The 24,208-nt window shown below is 31.3% G+C and overlaps 1 protein-coding gene across 14 annotated transcripts in view; it reads left to right on the plus strand.

Annotated features, from left to right (window-relative positions):
• LOC114328625 (uncharacterized) overlaps positions 1 to 24,208 on the plus strand; it is an 895,031-nt gene that overhangs the window by 834,732 nt on the left and 36,091 nt on the right. For all 14 annotated transcript variants that reach the window (XM_050655804.1, XM_028277517.2, XM_028277519.2 and 11 more), the window contains 2 exons: positions 6,257 to 6,389; positions 12,120 to 12,286. In XM_050655804.1, coding sequence (XP_050511761.1) covers positions 6,257 to 6,389; positions 12,120 to 12,286 — 300 coding nt within the window. The remainder of the gene's footprint in view (positions 1 to 6,256; positions 6,390 to 12,119; positions 12,287 to 24,208) is intronic.

Below are 24,208 nucleotides of genomic sequence, written 5' to 3' on the forward strand. Positions count from 1 at the left end.
TATTATTCTGTTGTTTAGTTTTTTGTAGACAGATTCATGTATTTTTTATAGTGCTTTTTTAATTTCTCCTTTAATAATTGTATTTCGATTTCTACCTCTTGGTTCTATTGTCGCCATTCTTTCGTAGTCTTTAAATAGCTATTTTAAATATACTTCCCATCTATTCATTTTCTCTGCACTTTCAATTATTATTTTGTTTTTTTATCCTTATATCTCCAATACCTCTTTTTTGTATATGCCAGCTATATTTTTTAAGTATATGCCCCCGTGTAAGGTAATTTAGTCGATACTATGGCGTTACGGAATCTTTGGTTTATATTTATAATGCTATAGTCAATCTGGTTTGTTACAATGTTCTCACCGTCATCTCTAGGGGCCTTCCAAGTATATATTCTTCTGACTGGTAGTTTCTACCATTCGTTGTCCTTGCAAAACTGAACTAGCCTCTCTCCTCTCTCATTATCTTTTCCTCGTCCATATTTAACATAGTCGCCTAAAATAACATTAACTTCCTCTATTTTATGGTTTCTTAATACATGGTGTCTTCTACAAGGTGTTTAATTTCATAAGTGCAATTCTGTTCGTTATCGGTATAAATCCTTTGACTGATCTTTCGGTCTTTTGTTAATGGCAATAGCTACTCCATGGCGATTTTATAGAGTGTTATCTACATTGTAATAAAACACGTAGTTGTCTACTACACTTTTGCCGCCGTTAGGCCATCGAACTTCACTACATCCAAGGATACCTATCCTTAAGCGTTGCATTTCTTTTATCAGGTTATGAGCTTTCCTTTGGTATTAGTCCAGGGTAAAAAGGTTTTTTCCATGACACTTCAACAGCCAGGGTACTGAAGCGTTTTTTCGACAGGTAATACCTATAAGAACAAATTGTAACTATTTTCTGTTTTTCTTTTTTTTAAATCAATGGAAAATAGTGAAATTTATGGTTTTTTTTAGTACAAACGTCTTCGAGAGCATCCAAAAAGCTTTAAAATGGCGTATTATTAAGTTTGATACACCCATTTAATGTTAATATAATTGCGAAAGAAGTTCCAAATTGCTTAAAAATTAATTTCGCAATAACTATTGTAAATATTAGTGTACAACTTTGAAATTTTTGTCAAATGAGGGTTCTTTGGTGCTTAGTATGTCGTGACAAAAAGCGATTTCAAAGCGATTCATTCAATTGTTTAAATTTTATTCAAATTGTTTATCCCAGAGAACTTTCTTGTCAGAAAAAAATTATGCTAGGACCATTCTACAAGTGTCAAATGAAAGAGCATGAGCTAAACTTTCAAATTGGTTTAAAAAAAGTAAATAAAAAGTGCATTTATTAGTGGTAAATGATTATGCAAAAGTATCGTCAATTTTTCCTGATAAACCTTTTGTTTTTTTATATAATAAATTATAAATATTTGTTACAATTTTTTATCAATTATTATATACATAATATTACTTGGTAGTTGTTCACCTAAAAAACGGCAAAAAATAGATTTTTTGAAAACATTTATTCAAAAAGTTTATAAGGAAACATTGACGATACTTTTGCATAATTATTTATTACTAACAAATGCATTTTTTATTTACTTTTTTTAAACCAATTTGAGAGTTCAGCTCATGCTCTTTTATTGACGCCTGTAGAATGGTTCTAAAATCATTTTTTCCGACTTATGTTATTGCAAAAAAAGCTCTCTGGGATAAACAATTTGAATAAAATATAAACAATTGAATGAATCGATTTGAAAATTTTGTCACATATTAAGCACGAAACAACCCGAAAAGTTTCAAAGTTGTAGGTACACTCATTTTTACAATAGTTATTGCGAAATTAATTTTTGTGCAATTTCGATCTTTTTTTGCAATTATATTAACAATAAATGGGTGTACCAAACTTTGTAATACGCCATTTTAAAGCTTTTTCCGTGCTCTCGAAGATGTTTGTACTAAATTAACCATAAGTTTCACTGTTTTCCAATGATTTGAAAAAAAAGGAAAAAAGGCTGTTTTTGACAAAAGTTGTTTATAAATAAAGATGTTCGCCAGATCCTATGCAGGACATAGTTACAATTTGTTCTTATAGGTATTACCTATAAGACCTACTTACCTATATTAGTAATTACCTTACCTATATTACCTATATTATATAGTAATTACCTATATTACCTACCAGACAGCTACACGGACTATTGTGGAGTAATAAAATAACAAAAGAAAATAAAAGAAGAATGTATAAAACAATAATAGAAAGTATTGGGTTGTACGGCGTTGAACTCTGGGAAATCAACCAAAGAAACAAGTCAAAAATCAAGGCGATGGAAATGAACTATTGGAGACGATGTTGCCGACTCACTAGACTTGATAGGGTGAGAAACGAAGATATTAGGAGACAAATGGAAATCGATCTAGATATAATAGACACAATCGAAGCCAAAAGACTTAACTGGTATGGACACCTTCAGAGAATGCCTGACAAATAGATGGCCGAAAAAATAGAAAAATGGACTCCACCCACAAGAAGAAAACGAGGTAGACCAAGACGATCCTGGAGAGAAGATGTCGAGGATGCAATGACCGCCAGAGACTTAAAAACTGAAGATTGCTTCGACAGAAATCGCTGGAAATTAGGATGCGAGAAGCGGCGACAGCTGTAGAAGACTCGCTTATTATATATATATATATATATATATATATATATATATATATATATATATATATATATATATATATATATATATATATATATATATATATATATGTTTAAAACAAAAGATGAGAAGTTATTGGTTTAACGACCACTCGTACGATATCAATCAAATGAAATAGAGAATGTGGAGAGATGTGTGAATTATTCGTAAGGGGATCTCTCCACATTCTCTATTTCATTTGATTGATATATATATATATATATACATATATATATATATATATATATATATATATATATATATATATATATATATATATAGGTATTACCTATCGAAAAAATGCTTCAGTACCCTGGCTGTTGAAGTGTCACGAACAGTGAACAGCGTATATTTTTGCCTTATTACCCTGGCCTATATAGACTTCGTGCATTTCAAGTACGTATTATTTTGTGTGTACCTATTAAATTGAGTTGAATTGCAGATTGTATATGAATTTTCTTCAGCATATCACAGGGGTTTCGATTGCTGACGGTCTGAGAAACCCTGCGGTCCTCGTGGTTTATAAATACCTCTCCTGTCAAATCTCGGATTCCGATTACCGTGATCACTGCTGTTTACGTTTTTTGTCGTCATTGCCCTAATGACTGTTCTAGGTATGTTCTTGATTCATCCGCATTTAGAGGTAGTTTTTTGGCTCTAGGACAGAGGTTATCATACATATAACTACACATACACCCTGCCATGCATAATCAAAAATTTTCAAACCGATAAATTACATAATATATTATAATATTATAAGCCAAAATGGTCGTAAATAAAATAATATAAGATTCAAATGAATATTATTGAAGAATTGTAATGAATGTGTAATAGTTAATTTTAAAGCTAACAAAATAATACGGTAAACAAAAAATGCTAAGCCAACATTCTGCTTTAAAATCTTTCTTACAAGCCAAAGCCTTTACTTAATATTAGATTTATTTTGATAGTTAGGTGCATGTATTTTTAACTGTATATATTTGGTATATATTTCATATAAGTTAAAATTTTGCTGAATAAAAAAATATTCTAGGCCTAGGCTAAACAAAGAGAAACAAAAAAGTTATTACAACTTTACTCACTGCACAAAAATACTCGAGCTTTAGAACGCTAAACAGCGTGATCATAGGTGTTCTCACTGGGCATGACTCACACAAATATCTCTGTAAAATGTGAAAATTGGACAGAGATTGGCAGATCATGCAAATTATGCGAACATGAGAAGTAAACAATGGAACATCACCATACAACTGCAGAATCAACACCAACACAAGTAATACCTGAGAGTGGTTTTTAAAACCTTATTAGGTAACAAACGTGGCTCGGCGACTACTAATAGGCTGTCTTATTTACAAGTCTAGCTCTTTTGGACTAAACATGTATGTAGAGTACAATATGGCAAATTATTCTAAATCACTAAACAATTCTTTGAAATCCACAGTCTACCAACTTTAAAAATTAAAAAATGGCCGGTACAAAACAAAATTGTTCCTAATTATATATCATTTAGCTTCAGTTTCATCTTCCCATCCTGAAACTAAGATTTAGCAAGGGGAGGGGTGACAGGGCTTCCCAGGTTGTAAAACGGCGGCACCCATGCAAAACCCCCTTAAACATACACAAAAACCTCAGAATTGCGACATGTAATATAAGAAGCACGTAGGAAAATTAAAAAATATTGACCAGCAAATGTGCTTATTAAAGATCGACAGTATGGGAAACAAGCGACACAAGATGGATAGACACTAAAGAATGCAGTATAAAAAAGAGTATATTGTTCGAGAAATACGACATGCAACTCAAATATGCAGTCGTCATTATACTTAGCGAAAAGATAATAAAACCAATAACGGCCTTTATTTCGATATTTGAAAGAATGATATGACTGCTTGATGACAGCCCATGGGAAGCTAAGCTTAATACAGAATTATACTCCAACCAAAAATAAGGAGCAAGATGATATAGAAAAGAAATTGAAAAGACATTACAACTCACAAAATCTAGACCTAGAGAATTAATGGTAACCATGGGATATTTTAACGACAAAATAAGCGAAAGTAAATATGGATCTATAGTAGGACCATAAGGAGTTGGTGTGCGCAAACACAGACGTGATAGTCTCATATAATTCTGCCAAGGATATGGTCTATTAATAAGTGTACCTAAAATGTAATAAATTACCTAAAATACGCATCTCTAGACGGAAGTCGCCTGCGGAATAGGATAGCTACCTATTAAGAAATCAGATTGACTCATTAGTTGATCAAAAACATAGATACCGAAAAGAAATACAGACAATAAAAGCATACCCAAGTGCTGATGTATTTTTTGATCATAACACCTCTTAACGCTAGATTCCAACCTCATCTAAAACAAAATACAAATCGATACACCAGTTGCAAAGAGTAGCAAGTCTGAATTTTAGTGATTTGGAGTTAAGTATTGGAAAGGGGAAAGTGCTTCAATAACTAATTTTTACGAGTTCCAAAGGGTAACAACTCTATAATAACGTTCTGTGAAGATGTCGCACATATATTTTGTCTAAAACGGTAATTATTTTAGTTTTAAAGTGTAACAATTCTAGTTGTTACCCTGTTCTCTCGTAACTAATGATTTTTGACTTGTTACACTTTGTAACTTGTGTATCGAAATTCACCTCACAAATGAAAACTAAAAAATGTACAGTTGAGTCCCTGAATCTTTACCCGTGCGTCATCATTTAAAGCATACGAAATAAGTCGATGATAAGTCGGAAATTGAAATTTACTAAACGCAACAGCAAGTCACTTACTGTTGCGTTTAGTAAATTTTAATTTCCGACTTATCATCGACTTATTTCGTATGCTTTAAATGATGACGCACGGGTAAAGATTAAGGGACTCAACTGTAGACAAGTTACAGTCAGAAGAAAAGACAAAACAACTGTAACACGACTTCAATAACAATCTACAAAGATATTATCAACATTTACCTGGAATATAAAATAACAATGTAGAACGTGAGTTGCAGATTTTTTTTGTTTTTCTAAAAACAAGTTAGAAAGAATAAGAATACAAAGCAGATGAAATTTTGGATATAATGAATGAAAGTTATCAGTTATCGTATAGAAACATTCTGAAGATCTCAGAGAGATCACGTTACGAGCATTAAAGTGTTAAGAAGATCAAAGGAATAAAAAGAAGTTTAACGACCAATAAAATAAATAAAAATGCACTTTTTCATATATGTATAATGAGTGGAGAAAAATACGGCATATTGCTGCTTATAATTCAACGCAAAATCGAAGGCAGAAGAAGTGCCGAAGACGTTAATATCTTGGCTGAATAATCTAAGGGTATGGTATGGTTCCAGCATAAAACAACTGTTTACACCAGTTGTTCGAAAGCTCTATGTTGATTGCCAAGCTTAAATTTAAGAAAAAATTTTTGCAAGAGAATGACATCCCAGTCCAAACGATTACATCAAATCAAAATGAAAAAAGGTTGTGCCAAAGACTTAACTTATTTAATTTTACCTAAAACATTATATAATATATGTATATTTAAGAGTAATATAAAAAATTCGTTTTAGGAACTTCAAGACATGAATTCCAGAAGGCACACAGACAATTTCATTCCCTCCCAAAAATCTCCAATATCCCTTAATCGATATGATGACTTTGACGATCTAGCACCATCTGTAAAACCACGACCTCGAACACCAGGTAAGTTTTATACAAAGTGGTGAACAAATACAGTATAGACTCTCTCTAGAACAAGAAATGAAATTTTAGACTAATTACCTCGTTATAAGTCGATCTCGTTATATCAGACAATAATAATATTGTGCGTACATCTGAATATGTAGTTTTCTAAGTCATTAACTTCCTATAGTGAAGCCATTCTGAGCAGTATGAGTTGCTAAATATTGTTTGAATGGCGCTTTTGAAAAAAAAACGTTGGATAAACAGTAAAAATTTGACAGACAGTGGAGTATATTACATTACTTTTATGTACGAGTCTGGGTTGTCATAATATACATAGTATAATTAATACAACAATATTTTGAACACATAGCCCAGTAAATGAACAGGAAATTCGGCGATACCGTGTAATTTTCAGGGGCAACTCCGAATTGCATGAAAATTTGGATTTAGGTTCTACTTATCCTCCACTTCAAAGTTGAAATTGTGCCGTTGGTTGCTTTTACTTGGGGGGTGACAGTTACCCCTTCTCGGGGATGAATAAACATATGTGTAAGATAAGACCGGAAATGGATAATAAGCAACTTTTGTTCTATAGAGTTTTTTACGTAAGTCAATACTTTTCGAGTAATTTTCCATTGAATATGTTGATTTTTCGACAAAATAACTACGTTTTCAGGCGGTTTTTCGCAAATAACTCAAAAAGTAAATATTTTATCGAAAAAAATATTCTTAGCAAAAGTGTAGCTTATAAAAAACCCAAAAAAATTGTGTATCAGTAAAGTCTATCAATCAAACAAAAACAAAGTTGTAGCTCATGAAAAATACGTTCCTATTCGTCTAATTCCAAATATAATATTTCAAGGTGAAATCACCGAAAAATTAAGCACTTTTCGGGAAAACCCCATTTAAACTTTTTTAAAGTGTTTATAAAAAGCTTTGTTTTAATTGTTAACAAAAGTTTTACCATTAAAAATAAACGAGTTACGCCCAAAAGAAAGTTGGCCCTCTTTTTTTTTTTGTAAAAAATCATGAAAATCTCGCCGTGTTTAGCCCCACAAATGAAATTAATCGCTACCGCTTTACAAGCAATTTACTTACCTGTCTATTTTTTATATGATCTGTCAGTCTCACCGGTTTAAAGTGTTTATTTTTGAAAGGGTTATAATTGAGAAAGCTTGAATGGGCCATTAATCACAAGTGTATGCAAATTTTGAACAGCCATATGTTAACCAATTTTTGCCTTAGGGAGCAACAAAATGGAACTATCATATTTATAATAGCAAAACCTACATTCTTTTACTCTTGAAGATTTTTCTTATCACTAATACTTTTTAAGTTATTTTGAAAAAATTTAATTTTTCAAAAATTTTAGAAAATTTTTTTTACTATAAAACCAAATGTTTTCAAAAATAAGCACTTCAAACCAATCAAACTTACAGATCATATAAACAATACACATACAGTTAAAATAGATGGTAAAGCCAAAAGATTAATTTCATTTAGGGTGCTAAATAGACGGAGGTTTTCACGATTTTTTTACCAAAAAAAGGGGCCAACTTTTTTTTTAAGTGTAACTCGTTTATTTTTTATGCTGTAAACTTTTGTAAAACAAATAATAAGCTTTTTTTCGAGACTTTAATAATGTTAATCAGATTTTCCCGAAAAACGCTTCTTTCTTCGGTGATTTCGCGTTGAATTATTCGATTTGGAATTAGACGAATAAGAACGTATTTTTCTTGAGCTATAACTTTGCTTCTACTCAATTTGTAGATTTAACTGTTAAACCATTTTTTTTTTCGTTTTTTTATAGGCTACAATTTTGCTAAAAATATTTTTTTCGATAAGATATTTACTTTTTGAGTTATTTGGGAAAAACGGTCTGAAAACGTAGTTTTTTTGTCGAAAAATCAACATTTTAAATCGCGAATAACTCGAAAAGAATTGACTTACGTAAAAAACTTTATAGAACAAAAGGTGCTTAAAATAAGTCAATTTATCCATTTTCGGCCTTATTTTAAACACGCGTTTTTCACCCCCTGAGAAGGGGTAAATGTCACCCCCCAAGTAAAAGCAACCAACGGCACAAATTCAACTTTGAAGTGGAGGGTAAGTAGAACCTAAATCCAAATTTTCATGCAATTCGGAGTTGCCCCTGGAAATTACACTCCAAAACGGTCATTTATTGGGCTAACAGTTCTCGGTCGGTTCTGGCCTCGATAAGCACACAGTTTTTATGCATGTCTGTATATAAGCAGCTGGGGTATTTATTTACAACCATCACAGCGCTAAAAACAGGCAAAGAAACATGTTTTTTGATCTTATTTTCCCTTGTTATAACTAAATATGCCTTATTATAGAGGGTTATAGTTCAATATGAATTTCACATGACACCTAATGTATCTCGTTATAAGCGAAACCTCGTAATACCCGTGTTCGTTACAGAGAGAGTATACTGTAATATTATAATAGACCGTCGGATTTCAATAGAAGTTCAGCCACGGTTTTAGCCCTTATGCCTTTGAGAGTACTGAAAGATGTAATTCAGGAGAGTAAAATATGTGAAAACTGTAGGGTTTCCTAGGGAAATCTGTATGAAAATTTAATTTTCTTTTGTAAAGAAAATCGTATGTACTGCGATTATTTTCTCCCTTATGCCATTTTATGAACCAATAGCAAAGTATTAATTATATTTTTAAAAATTTTGGCAAAAGGCTACTGGTGCCCTAGGTGTATTAATTATGAACTAAACATGTTAATAGGTCAGTGTCCGAGATTTTCCTTCATGTCGCTTAAAAGTTTGTTAGTTTTCACAATAACGGCAGGTAGTAAAAACGAAAAATTTTGCCTTGGAAGTTGCAGGCAAATAAGGAAAATTCGATTTTCGGAAACAAGAATCTGGTTTAACTCTAAATTTCCCCTTTTTGCGTATCTCATATGAAATTTGCAGTTCACAAAAAGGCATAAGGGAATTCGTGGTTGAACTTCGTATTGAAATCGGACGGTCTATAATAATTATAATCTAGGTATATTATTGTATAGCTCTATTGATGCGTTATTTTGCTATATTTCTATAGATCTAATGTAATAACACCGCATTATAAATTTGTAATAGCAATCAACAACAAACAAAAAGATATTTATAAAGCAAACCTTCCAAAAAAAGGTAAAATTTTGATTTAGTTATGATTATGATTATGATTTAGGTAAAATTATGATTGGTTGCCTACAAGATTGTTAGTTAGACATGTAATTATAATTGTCTAAATCAGTTTTGTTTTTTTTTATTGTTTAATTCAAAATGTTTTAAACATTGCTATTTTTTAATACAATTAATGCTTTTACGCCAGTCAATGAGAGGAAAAACAGAATATTACCTCCGAATTCTATCCTACTGCATGGATTTTAATGCAATTTTGGGAATAGCCTCTACATACTTCCTAATTCAAAGTCTAGCCTATGCAGAAGAGCGCTTTTATCTTGAGGGTAGTTCCCACCCCTTCTCGGGGGTGGAATTTTTTTTGATCAAAATAACTACGGAAGAGGCTAGAGAACCTAATTCTAAGCAAAAAGTGTTCGATAATTGTTTTTTGAAAACTTAATACTTTTTGAGTTTGCCATTTTCATTGAAAAATGTCACCTTTTCAGACAGTTTTTTGCGAATACTTACCTTAAAAATTGTGCATCTAACAAAAAAAAACTATACGTATAAAATATTTTTGTAGCTTATGAAAAATCAGGGAGATTAGTTTCTTCATAAATCTTCCAGTTATAATACAAAAAGAGATAAGGTAGTTGAAAAGAGATTTTTTTGGTGCATGCTCCAATGTGTTCAACTTGAAATAACAGAGAAATGGTCGATTTTAGGGGTATAATGCCACGCATATCTTTTGTAGTGGATGAAAAGACCTTTAAAATGGGCACTGTTAAATGTCAATTACATTCAAACTAAGCGAGATATGGTGAAAGAAAAATTGATGACTAATGTATTTAAGGAAAAAATGAGAAATATATTTTAACCTCTCATCCACCAGAAATTAAATACGTCGTTTTCCTTCTACAATACCTTTTACTATAGTGTTATTTCTCTGTTCAAATAGGTGGAGGGGTTTTAAAATGCATGGATTTTGAAAAAAAAATAATATCAAATGATACAGCACATTTTTAAATTTCCTTAAAAATCTTCCTTTTTCTCCATGTAACTCGAAAATGATAGAGGGATTCAGTAATGAAAGACCAAACAAAGTTGCTAACTGAAAAAATTCTACATTCTTGTACTATATCTTTTTTTCGTATCTCTTATCATTTTTGAGTTACGTGGAGAAAAAGGAAGATTTTTAAGAAAATTTAAAAATACGCTCTGGAATTTATTCTTATTTTTTTTTAAAAACCGTTTATTTTAAACTTGTCCAACTTTTTCATCATAGAAATAACACTATGATAAAATGTATTGTAGAAGGAAAACGACGTAATGAAATTCTGGTGGATGAGAGGTTAAAATATACTTCTCATTTTTTCCTTAAATACATTAGTCACCAAATTTTTTTTCATCATATCTAGCTTAGTTTGAACGTAATCGACATTTAACAGTGCTCATGTTAAAGGTCTTTTCAACCACTACAAAAGATATGTGTAGCACTATACCCCTAAAAGCGACTATTTCTCTGTTATTTCAAGTTGAACAACCCGATTGAAGCATTCACCAAAAAAATCTCTTTTCAACTACCTTATCTCTTGTTGTATTAAAACTGGAATATTTATGAAGAAACTAATCCCTCTGATTTTTCATAAGCTACAAAAATATTTTATATATATTTTTTTGTTAGATGCATAATTTATAAGGTATTCGCAAAAAAACGTCCCAAAAGGTGTCATTTTTCAATGACAATGGCAAATTTTCAACCACGAATAACTCAAAAAGTATTGAGTGTTCAAAAAAATATATAAGAGTTTTTGCTTAGAATTAGGTTCCCTAGCCATTTCCATGGTTATTTTGAACAAAAAAATTTTTCGCCCCCGAGTAGGGGTGGGAACTACCCCCAAGATAAAGGCGAACATCGGCATAGGGTAGACTTTGAATTAGAAGATAAGTAGAGGCTATTCACAAAATTTCATTAAGGGGAACGGAGCACAATGCAAAATTTTGACGCATGTCAAAATTTTCAATGTGTTTTAAATGTATTAATTTTTTTGACTCCTGAGAAAACTAATAAGTATTTTTGAAAAAGTTAAAGGCAGAATTAAAGACTACTTTATTATCGAGGGCCAAAAGTCCTTCAGAATAAATAAAAAGTTTCTTTTGAATGAAATATTTGCAATTAAATGTGACACTGAATTTCCACTTTTATTTTCACCCCTGCAACTTATTAAAATAAACATTATAGAAGTTTCCAGGGACTTTCGGCCTTAAAAAGTTATACATTTGAAACGCATTGAACTTTTAACATGCCTCAAAATTTTGCATTTTGCTCCGTTCCCCTTAAAATCAATGCAGTAGGATGGAATTCGGAGCCTAATACTCTCACTGACTGCACTATATTGCTGCGAATAGTTTTAATGCTGCGAAAAGTTTTAATATTTTGATCATAGATCATTATTTATATAGATGGAAACTTCATTACAAAATTAAAAAATAATTAAGGTCAAGAATAAAAAGAGTACAATGGCAAAGACTATATTAGAAAATATTCTAGAACCTTTTTTCCGTTTTTTATTTCTGTCGTGAGATTTAAATATATTTTCCAATTGTAGAACCTCGAATTTGCGCTCGAGCCCTTTACAACTTCGTTGGTCAATCAGCTAGAGAACTGACTTTTAGAAAAGGTGACATCATCTATCTTAGAAGACAAATAGATAAGAACTGGTATGAGGGCGAACTTAATGCAATGGTTGGTCTGTTCCCGGCTAACTACGTAGAGGTAAGTCATATAATACTAGAATTACCCGGAGAGGGTTAGAATTATCAAAGTATAATGGATAAATCTAAATGTTTTTAAACATTTCGTTGTTATTCTGGATGCATCCGGTTAATACTATATTATCCCTTCAAATTTCAAATAAATAAATGTTTCTAAGTTGGATTAAAAATGAATATGATTTTTATCCCTGTCAGTTAGATGAAGTTACGGACAATAATTCGACAGTTAAGCCATGATACTACAAATAACAAGATAGTATCTTTCCGTAGCTCAAATTCGTCCGAGTTCGCGCATGATGACGTAACTGGAGACCGGAATTTGAATTTGAATTCTTGTTTAAGTTAAATGGGATTTGTATGCATTCTGTGATGTTATTCAATTAGCAAAATAATGTTAAACGACTTTTTGTGTTATTTGTTTATAAAAGACAGCTCACTTTTACAAAGATAAAATATAAATTACACTTAGCTTACAACCGCGAACGATTCAAACTAATCGGACCAAATCGGACATTACGAACCATTACGAACTTGCAGGTCTCCAGTTACCTAAGCTACTGTTCACTTAAGATAAAATCTGGAGAGAAAATTTCGAGATTAGTCTTAAGGTGTTTGTCAATTTGAGATCACTTGCGGTCTCGAGATCGGCATGGGAGACTCGCTAACTCTTGAGACCAAGACAATTCCGTGTCCACTAGAGAGTCAACACACAGGTCACTATATGACTTCATCGCGCGTATGCATATTTTCATTCTTCAAAATGAATTCGCGTCAGGCACTAGTTTTATACGGAATGGGACGTTTCATCGCCGCCGGTTCATCGCTGCCGTTTCGATGCCGCCAGTTCATCGCCAGTCCATTTCATCGCCGTCCGTTTCATCGCCGTCCGTTTCATCGCCGACCGTTTCATCGCCAGTTAGTCAGTTAATTTTGTATTATGGGAGATTAGGCTATTGATTATGTTCAAAATAAGATAGCTAAAAGGAACTACAACGTTAACGGGGTTTTATTATTTCATATGGTCAATGGACATCTATATATGAAAAAACCGCGGAGTGCTACCATTTAAAGGGGTGCGTTTTTGAGAAATGGGTGAATTAGTCCCTGGGCACAGGTTACATTAGGGTGAGTTCTATGCACTTTTGGTACAAACATATCTACATGAAAATTGTTCCTGGTTAAGTTTACTATCTAAATATCACTTTTTAAAGCCAATGATACTTTTTTTTATAAAAATATATTCAAAATAAAAAGCACAAACAAACCCAAAAGAAAGTAATTTTGTTTTTTGTCCCATAACTTTTGTCCACGAGGATATAGGTATAGACATTGCTTTACATAAAAGAAACCTACATATTTTTTCTTTAAAATGTTGTTTAGTAGAGGTAATTAGGATTGATAGTTTTCGAAATATGATTTTTCAAAGTTCGTCACTCACAGCAATTTTGGGCAATTTTCCTTGTTATTTTGCAAATATTGTTCTGTAACTTTTCTACGCAATTTTAGGTATATGCAATGGTACACGTAATAGGATTAGAAATCAATTACCTTTAAAATGGTACATTTACAGGTTATTTTTTCAAGCAAAGCTTGTGGTGCAGGAGCTTTGACAGTAAATATTGGAATTAATCCATATTTTAAGTTTGGCCGACCCAGTCAAGTGGATCCAAAGTATTACCTATAAAAAATAAGATTCAGTCATAACACACAATCACATAAAAAAGTTATAATGAGGAATTTAAAAAATAATCCTAAAATCAAAAATAGTTGCAAGTACTTATTACATTTTGAAAAAGCATATCTTATTCAAAAATGATCCTAGAACTTTTTATAATACACTATTTTAAAGTAAACAGAATAAGCTTTTTTTTTGTTTATATACCTAAATGTAGAAAAAAAGGTATATTGGGAAATTTAAAAAATAATCGTAAAAAATATAAAAACTCGCTAAAAGTATAAAGTCTTAAAAAAGATAAGCTCTTTAAAAGAAGTCGTACAACATTATACAGTAGAACATTTTAAAGGTAATTGATTTCTATTCCTCTTATATGTACCATTGCATATGCTTAAAGTTACGTAGAAAAATGTTACAGAACAATATTTGCGAAATAACAAGGAAAATTGCCCAAAATTGCTGTGAGTGGTGAATTTTAAAAAATCATATTTCGAAAACTGTAAATCCTAATGACCTCTACCAAACATCATTTTAAAGAGAAAATATGTAAGTTTTTTTTCTATGAAGCAATGTCTATACCTATATCCCCGTGGACAAAAGTTATGGGACAAAAAACAAAATTTCTTTCTTTTGTGTTTCTTTGTGCTTTTCTTTTGAATATATTTTTGTAAAAGAAAAGTATCTTTGACTTTAAAAAGTTATATTTAGATAGAAAATTTAACCAGGAACAATTTTTATGTAGACGTGTTTCTACCAAAAGAGCATAGAACTCACCCTAATGTAACCTATGCCCAGGGACTAATTCACCCATTTCTCAAAAACGCACCCATTTCACAAAAACGCACCCCTTTAAATGGTAGCACTCCGCGGTTTTTTCATATATAGAGATTCATTGACCATATGAAATAATAAAACCCCGTTAACGTTGTAGTTCCTTTCTATAGTACATTATCAATAGACTAGATGGCACGACACGACGTTAAATTCAGTTCAAAACTTATGACAAATAAAAAGATAAAAAATATTATTATATTAATTTACTGTTCTATTTATACTTTCCCTAAATTTGATACTAAATAATATTAAATTTGTAGTGTTAAATTATATTTTATATTATAAAAGTTTACGGGAATGGTCATATCTCGCATTTCCTAGAATTCCTAATTAATACTAAAAATAAATAATAAATGTAATTGTCGAAAATTGGTATAAAATTCGGAAATATCAGTTAACGATTAACTGACTGGCGATGAACCGGCCGGCGATGAATCGGCAGGCGATGAAACGTCCTAGACCCAGTTTTATAATTGCGTATACGATTATACAAAAACGAAAAAAAAGTGAAAATCAAAGAGATGAGGAAATGGGTGGATCATCGAATTGACTTGGGAGTCGGTTAAGCCCTTGTAAATGAATTGCAGTTGGAGGATGCACAGCAATTCAAAAATTATATTCGAATGTCTGCTGTGCAGTTTGGACTGCTTTTAGATTTAGTAAAATATCTGGGCCCGGATTACGTACACTCGATACGCATCGTATCCGCCATGTTTACCGTAGGGAGTGATTACAAAACCTCTTTCCCTACGTTGTCGATGCGAGTCAACTCGAAGGCACTGCTCGATACCTACGACACTGTCGAGTTGCCAACTCGAACTATCTATCTCTCTCTGATAGATCGCTGATCTCCTATAACGCTTTCTCTCTTGCCGGTCCAAGTATAAAAATTAAGAAAAGTGATACATAATGACATAACCTACTTACTTCATACTTTGATTTTTTCAATTTAAAAATAATGTAAATCGTTAATCAAACGATATTTAGATTATACACGGTTTTGATAATAATTAAATCTCCCAGTGAGGTGTTATTACACTCATTACACGGACAGAAGTTCTCTAATACATACTTTCCTATTTTAAAAATATGTGAAGGAAAGCTCTGAGACAGAATTCGATGAAGTGAATAGGTAGTTAGCAGTGACCATTACGACCTTTAGTAATATTTTTATATAACGTCTCCCATCTTTCCCTGGCCATTTAATCTTTAACGGTAAAAAATCATAATTAATCTCAAATTTTACTCAAGTTCGAAAATCATATATTTATATATCTAGGTACACGTTCACTGTATCATCCTTAGAATATAAAATAAACGTTTATAACAAATAAATATGTAATAAAAACTTTATTTTATATTCTATTGTAATAATGATTGAGGTTAATGAGAGAAATTCCTTGACATATAACATGCACATCATTCCATTTGTTCGAAATATTATCCCGTAGGTTCAAAAATACGAAAATTGCCGATGATTTTCTGAGAGTCTACTCGAACCCAGTTCGTAATCACTTTTTGGCTTCGATGCGTATTCGCATCGAGTTTGCCTACGGTTCGTTGTGCGATCTCGCATCGAGTGTTCGTAATCCCGCTGCAGATTTACGAGAATATAAATTTAAATTTTACTTTAAAATTAACTAGAACTCCGGAAATATGCAAAATGTATATTAAGTGCATATTTGCATATTTTGGATAAATTGTATAAATGCATATTATGCATTTATTAAAAGTGTATATTTTCAAATATTATATTATATGGACAAACATCTGAGGATATAAGTAATGCAATGTAGCGAGGTATCTGTGAAAACTAGATGGGGAACATGGTTAAATTCTGTAAATTTCATAACCGATAATTTTGAGAGGATTAAGTGCTCTAAAAAAATGTGTGGATATTTAAAAAAACCGTTATTAAAAAGTATTGTGGCACATATCCAAACTAATTTTGTAAATATTGCTGAATCAATTATTAAATTAGAAAAGCGAAAGATTTCATTAGACCAAAGTATTCAAATTACCAATTCATTAGATGAAAAAATTAAATACTTTGGGAAAACCAACAAAGTGTACCTATCAAAAATTCTGCACGGTGTTAAAGAAAAATGAGGAATATCAAAAAATGATTCGAATAAAAATATTAATAAGTGGAAAGGTGTCGCCAGTCAAAATTTTCAATGTGTTTTAAAAGTATTCATTTTTGTCGAATACTGAGAAAACTAATAAGTATTTTTGGAAAATTTAAACGCAGAATGACAGAGTTCGTTATTACCGAGGGCTGAAAGTTCCTAAGAATAAATAAAAAGTTTCTTTTGAATTGAATATTTGCAATTAAAAGTCACACTAAATTCCCTCTTTTATTTTCACCCCTGTAACTTATTAAAATAAACATTATCGAAGTTTTCAGGGACTTTCTGCCTTCAGTAATAATGTAGTCTTTCATTCTGCGTTTTAAAATTTTCAAAAATATTTATTGGTTTTCTCAGGATTCGAAAAAAATGAATACATTTAAAACACGTTGAACATTTTGACAGGCGACATTTTGCACCTATGTCCTTAAGATGGAGAATTGTGAAGATAATTTAATTTTACAAGTAGAACCCCCAATTATACAATATTTTATGTTTGCTCCTTTAACGTGATTTGAAGTAGAAAAAAAGTTTTTCCGCATATTAAACAATTATTTAAGGATAAAGGAAAAGTAAAGGAAAATGGACATGAAGATAAAGAAATAGAATCCAGAATTACAAAAGGCAACCAGAAATACGGAATGCTGAGATCCTTAATGAAATCTAAGTTTGTTTCAAGAAAAACAAAAGAAAGAATTTATAAGACAGTGATTAGAGCTACGGTTGTATATGGAGCAGAATTATGGGTTTTAAGAAAAGCAGATGAAGAAAGATTAGAAAGATAGGAGAGGAAAATTCTCCGATCAATTTACGGAGGCATAAATACACAAATGGGATGGAGAAGAAGGACAAATAAACAGTTGGAAGAGCTGTATACGGAACCAAAAATCACCGCAATAATAAAGGCGCATAGAATAAGATGGCTGGGACATGTGCAAAGATTGGAAAACCATAAAATGACCAGGATGATATTGAACAGGAAACCAGTAGGGAAAAAAGGAAAGGACGACCCCGTAAAAGATGGTTTGACAGCGTCCAAGCAGAGAAACTGGAGAAACGAGGTATTAGACAGAAGAGAATGGAGAGGAGTGGTAAGAAGAGCGCAAGAGAAATTGTAACAGAAGAACGTGCCATGAATTGTAAAATGAGAGCTATATATTGTTATGATCTGCTTCTTATTTATTTTATATTAATTATTATTTATTTGATTAATTATTTAATTGTCGCAAATCATACATAAAAAATGAATAAAAAATCTCAGGGTGCCTTTTTATACTATTAAAAAAAATCCAAATTATCTCACGTTATACTTATCTTCTCTCGTGGGTTCAGTATCTCTTAGTTGATCCTAATCGGGATAAAATAGGGAAAAGAAATAAAGCAAAATATTAAAATAAAAATACAGAATTGTCTTTTATTTATCAAAATCAATACTCTAAAATCTATCGAATCTAAAAACCTGTGGACACAGATGTCCAAATGAAATTTTTACCACTTAAATTTATTATAGTTAAAAAAAAACAATTTATCGGTTTGTTCCCGATGACTTTGGTAAAACAAAGTAAACAAAACAAATTTATGTATTTACAAGATTAGCTATACTTCCTATTTACTTTTAGAAATATTGGAATTTTAATTCATATGCTTTTTACTCAAAATTTTAGTTTCTGAACATAAAAATATCTTTCACATAAGTTGACTGACCTTTTTCTTCATTCACTCTGATGTCTTCTCGTGACCCAAAACAGCTCTCCCTCGTTGACTATGTTAAAAGCTACTCATCAAAGCCCTCTCCGTTCTCCAGCTTCAAAACTATCAGCATACCAGCACCAATTCTCCAACAAGCCGGACCTCTTTTGACACGTATTCGATTCAAACAAAATTCCAAAAATTCTCTGCTCTCCTTCTCACAATAATACAGAATCAAAGAGGTTTTTCGTACTTGCTAACTGTCTATCCACGAAAACGTCGAACTGCTCTTCAGCGATGCCAAAAACATAATGACCTCTTTTTCAAACTCTCACAAACTATCAAACTACCTTTCCCCTTCCAACTTGCCAAGAATCAGGAACAATCTTTTCCATTCGACCAACAAACATTCATTTTCAAAATTATTCCGACCATCCTAATTACTTTCGGGGAAACTCTACAACATTTACTCGTGTTGAACAAAGATATTAAATTTCCAAACTTTCTTTTTAAACCACTTTCCCAGAAAGTGATAATTACATCTACCTATGGATTCTATAGTTCTCGTAATAAACAATCTATTTTCATTTTAAATCTAAATACATCGTCCTTTTCACTTTAATTATTCACAAAAGTCTTTAATGGTTCATCGGAAAGCTCATTAAAAAGAGAAATCCACTTACATCCAAACTAAATTCTAATAAATATTTACAGCTCAATATACAGGGTGTATCAAATTTATGTGCCCGCGTTATTTAAAAAAAAATTAATTTACTTTTTATTTTGCCTTTGATTGATAAAATTTAAAACACAATAATATATTTATATATTTATATGATGTATTTTTTAATAGACAAATTAATATTGTATATTGTAGATATGTATAGTAAAAAAAATGTAATTGTGTTTTTCCCGCCCAGCGCCTACATGGCCTGTTGAGAAAAATAAATAAAACAATTAATATGTGAAAGACGGCACAGTTTTTCTCTACAAAATTTAGAAAAACATTTAATAATATTAGTTTTAACTGTAATAATAATATAATAAAGAATGATGATGATGATGAATATAAAGAATAAATGAATATAATGATGTAGGAAGTAGGTAATAGAAATTTCAATAAATTTCTTTTGTGACTTTAGCGTACAATAACAATAAAATGTACTTAAATACAAGGATTACTGCGTTTTTATTTATATGCATTAAATTTTAGTGCATATTTCAACTGCTTTTGGTGCATATTTGCATGCATATTTTAGGGTTTTTAAGTGCGTATTTCCCGAACTCTAATCAAAACTATTAAATTTTTTAAAAAACTCGGAAACAGTAGCGATCAACAGGTAGCAAAAACGAGTTCCAAGATTTCGGCTGTAATTTTGAATATTTTTTCGAGATATTTGGCACACGTATTCGTAATGTAATAAAGAATGGCGGTACAGAGCCCAATTTGAAAAATATATTAATATGTGGAAATTACTCTGTAATTAAATACAATATTAAAAAAACGAGCCTCTACCGCCATTAAGAATAACAAAAAAATACACTTTCTTCAAATAAACTTTTTTATCCGATACCTAGATTTTGTGTCATTTTGGAACTACTAAAATTTTTTATTTCATTAGTAGTTCCAAATTGACACAAAATCTAGGCATCGGATAAAAAAGTTTGTTCGAAGAAAGTGTATTTTTTTGTTATTCTTAATGGCGGTACAGGATCGTTTTTTTTTAGTATTGTATTTAATTACAGAGTAATTTCCACATATTAATATATTTTTCAAATTGGGCTCTGTACCGCTATTCTCTATTATATTACGAATACGTGTGCCAAATATCTCGAAAAAATATTTAAAATTACAGCCGCAATCTTGAAACGCGTTTTGGCTACCTGTTGATCGCTAGTGTTTCCTCTAAGTATATAAATAAATTTTTTTCGTGGTTCCTTTATAACTTATGGTTAACATTTCATATACAACGTCGCGCACTCATTTTTTAGCAAGACAATATTTACTTTTTCACTAAACACCAACCTGAGACTAGTCTCAGCTCTTCTGGCATAGACAGAAGACTGTAGATCTTGAGATCATAAATAAGCATGTCCACCTGTGGCAAGTCGCAGCTTGTCTCGGAGAGTTCTCTCAGACCCATATACCATATACATTTGTGACAATAAATAAAAACAATAAATCAAAGTAAATTTAAACGTAAGCAGCGTTATTTATACCAAAATTTAAAATGTACTGCTTTATCCATATGACATTTATTACCTACATACATCTAGAATGACAGATAAATGGAGAAGTTATCAATCTCATTTGCCATTTATCCATTTGGATAATAGGCAAAGTATTCGGGTAGGTACAATGAGTTTTATCCAATTTCGTAACATATAGGTACAATTTACACAAGAAAAAAATAACCAGCAGGAAAATAAACAAAATTTAACCGTGTTTAGGACATATCAATATTTGATGAGTTTTTCCGTTAATATATACCCATAGTAAGAATACCTACTTATACGCTGTCTGTAGAAATTTCGACGTTGTCCTTTGATTATGAACAATTTAGTGTGAAAAATGTGATTTCTTCGATTTTTTACTTACTTGGTGGACTAAATAGAGGATATTAACAACAAATAAGTATTAAGAAAAACGAAGATGACAATATACGAAACAATATATGGCCCAACGTTGACATCCGGAGCAACCCGAGGAACCTGGGTTTTAAACAGTTGACACCAGAGCAAGATGCAAGCAGCACAGATGAAATGCCTCAAAAGAACGATAGGAGCAAGAAGGGTAGATAGACCCATAAATGAAGGAATGAGATCAGCCTTAAAATTAAGCTTGAAACAATAAAGGAAAAAAAACATGGTTCGGTCGTATAACATGGATAGAGAGTAACATGCAGGTGAAAAGAATGTGAGAAGCTAAATTAATAAGGAAAACAGAAGGGGCACACTAAGAAAAGAGCGAAACAGCGACATAACAAAATTGCAAAATAAGGGTAAATTTTATCAAGAAGTAATACAAATGGCGAAGAACAGAAAAGAATTGAGAAATACCTAGACGCGCCTCCTTGACAGTAGAAGAGGAACGATTATGTTTGTATGAATATCAGAAAATAGGTAGTCCAAGGCGGACAAGATATCTGTCAAGGGTGAATGAAAACTGTCCTCCCCAATGAATAATATTATCGCTCCATATGAAGTAAATAGTAGTAGAGATAGGCCAAGTCTTGGATAGAATGCTTTAGACCAGACGGTGCGAAAGATGAATGAAAGTAAAATTAAAATTATCAACGGATGTCAATAGAGAATAATAACTGGCAAAATAGACTAATGAAGGTCGGAGTTCAGCCAGGACTCTAGTATCACTGATGGGAGTGGTGGAGTTTGGTTACTTTTTCGCATTATACACTCACCGGCACAAAATTCCGCCACCCAAAATTTTTGATTAAGTTTGACAATTTATAACTTTATTATTTTTGCTACGATTTTCAAGATTCTTGCACCAGTATGTAGGTACATGTATTGTAGTCCAGGAACCGAAGCTGTTCACCTGGCAATTTTAACAGAATGTATCGATTTGCTTGAAAATTTGAGAATAAGTAGTGGATAGTCCAAGGATCAAAATCTATATCATGACGAAAGGCGCTTTTACCATGGGGGTGGTTGCCACCCCATCTCGGGGGTGGAAATTTTTTATCACATTTTGATCGCAAAAGTTGATAAAAATATTCATTTTAAGCAAAAATTGTTCTATACATTTTTTTGATAAAATTAATAGTTTTCGATTTATTCGCTATCGAAAATGTTAGTTTTATATGTATAGAAAAAATCAATGTTTTTCGATATGTACTCATTTACGATTTACTAAATTTTTGCCATGGAGAAATTTTTTTTCAAACCAAATTATCGGGAATGAAATAACCTACAACTTTATATTGAAACATTTTTTCGTATCTCTGATGCTAATCTTTCTATTCTGAAGAAAATTGCATTTTTTACCAAACTACACAAATTCGTTATTCGCTTTTAACTCCAGTTTTTTTAAAACTAACCATTCTAAGCCAGTCAAACTTATAGAATCTATTAATAATACATAGATAAATAAGAATGAATAAGGGCTAATGACTAAAAACACAGCTAACTTACATTATTATGCTTCCAATTGGATTTCCCCTTTTTTTTCAAATAAATATATTGATTTTTAACCGTAACTTTTTTATTCTTTATCTTAGAAAGTTTGGTAAACCATAATTTTGTAGGCTTTTGCAAGATCTATAAGAATATTAACATTAAATCTTTTTAAAATCCTCAGTCGCAAAAAGAGGTGACTTTGAAAGGGTTGGTAAAGGTGGTTTTTGCATGTTATTATAAGTTTGAATTGTCAATAGCTCACTCACTTTTTGCCGTAAAAAGCATTTGTGCAAACCAGATTGTTGGAAATTAAATAAGCTACAATTTCATACTTAAACATTTTTTCGTATCTCTAATGCTAATCTTGCTATTCTGAAGAAAAAGCCATTTTTTTCCAAACTACAAAAATTCGTTATTCGCTTTTAACTCCATTTTTTTTTTAAACTAATCATTATATGTCTGTCAAACTTTTAAAACCTATTAATAATATATAAATAAAAATGACCAAATAAGGTTAATGATTAATTTTAATTAGGGTGGTGATTAGGGGGTTGATTGCGATCACTTTTTCGCTGAAAAAAATGAGGACTGACATTCTTTTCATTATAAGTCACTTAATTTTTGAGCTAGAGACTTTTTTTTATTTCTAGAGATAGATATTTTTAAGTACTTTAAATTAGTTTGAATAAGTTGTCCTCGAAAAATGCATAGTTTTCCCGTCTTTTGACTTTAAAACTACAATATTTAGCATTTTACGAAGAAGAGCTAATATATAATAAAGTATAGCTTGATTACTATTGGTCTTAAAGAAAATTTTAAAAAACGGTTTTGTTTATTTTTCAAAAGGTAAATTTTGGTAAGTAAAGTTGTTTTGATAAAACGAAAACTTTTGGAGTTATTAGTAGAAATCTTATTAAAAACATTGATTTTTCGATATAAAACTAACATTTTCGATAGCGAATAAATCAAAAACTATAAATTTTATCAAAAAAATGTATAGAACATTTTTTGCTTAGAATGAACGTATTTACCAACTTTTGCGATTAAAATATAATAAAAAATTTCCACCCCTGAGATGGGGTGGCAACCACCCCCATGGTAAAAGCGCCTTTCAGCATGATATAGATTTTGATCCTTGGACTATCCACTACTTATTCTCAAATTTTCAAGCAAATCTATCCATTCTGTAAAAATTGCGAGGTTTTGTACTATTTTAAGCTTCATTACTTGGACTATTGGTATCGTTCGGTATTATTCCGGTAACAAAAAGTTTTGCTTGCATGGCATTATACAGGGGTGAATGGAAGCGTTGTATTTTCTCCTAACTTTAAAAAATTCTGTGGAAAAATGGAATAGCTGATTTTGTTTCATAGTCCTGTCATATTATTCCGGATGCATCACTAAAATTTTGTTTTTTGAATTATCCGAATATCTCTATTCTTGTAAGAGATGTATTATT

This window comes from Diabrotica virgifera, chromosome 7 (genome assembly GCF_917563875.1).
Source record: "Diabrotica virgifera virgifera chromosome 7, PGI_DIABVI_V3a".
Taxonomy (NCBI): domain Eukaryota; kingdom Metazoa; phylum Arthropoda; class Insecta; order Coleoptera; family Chrysomelidae; genus Diabrotica; species Diabrotica virgifera.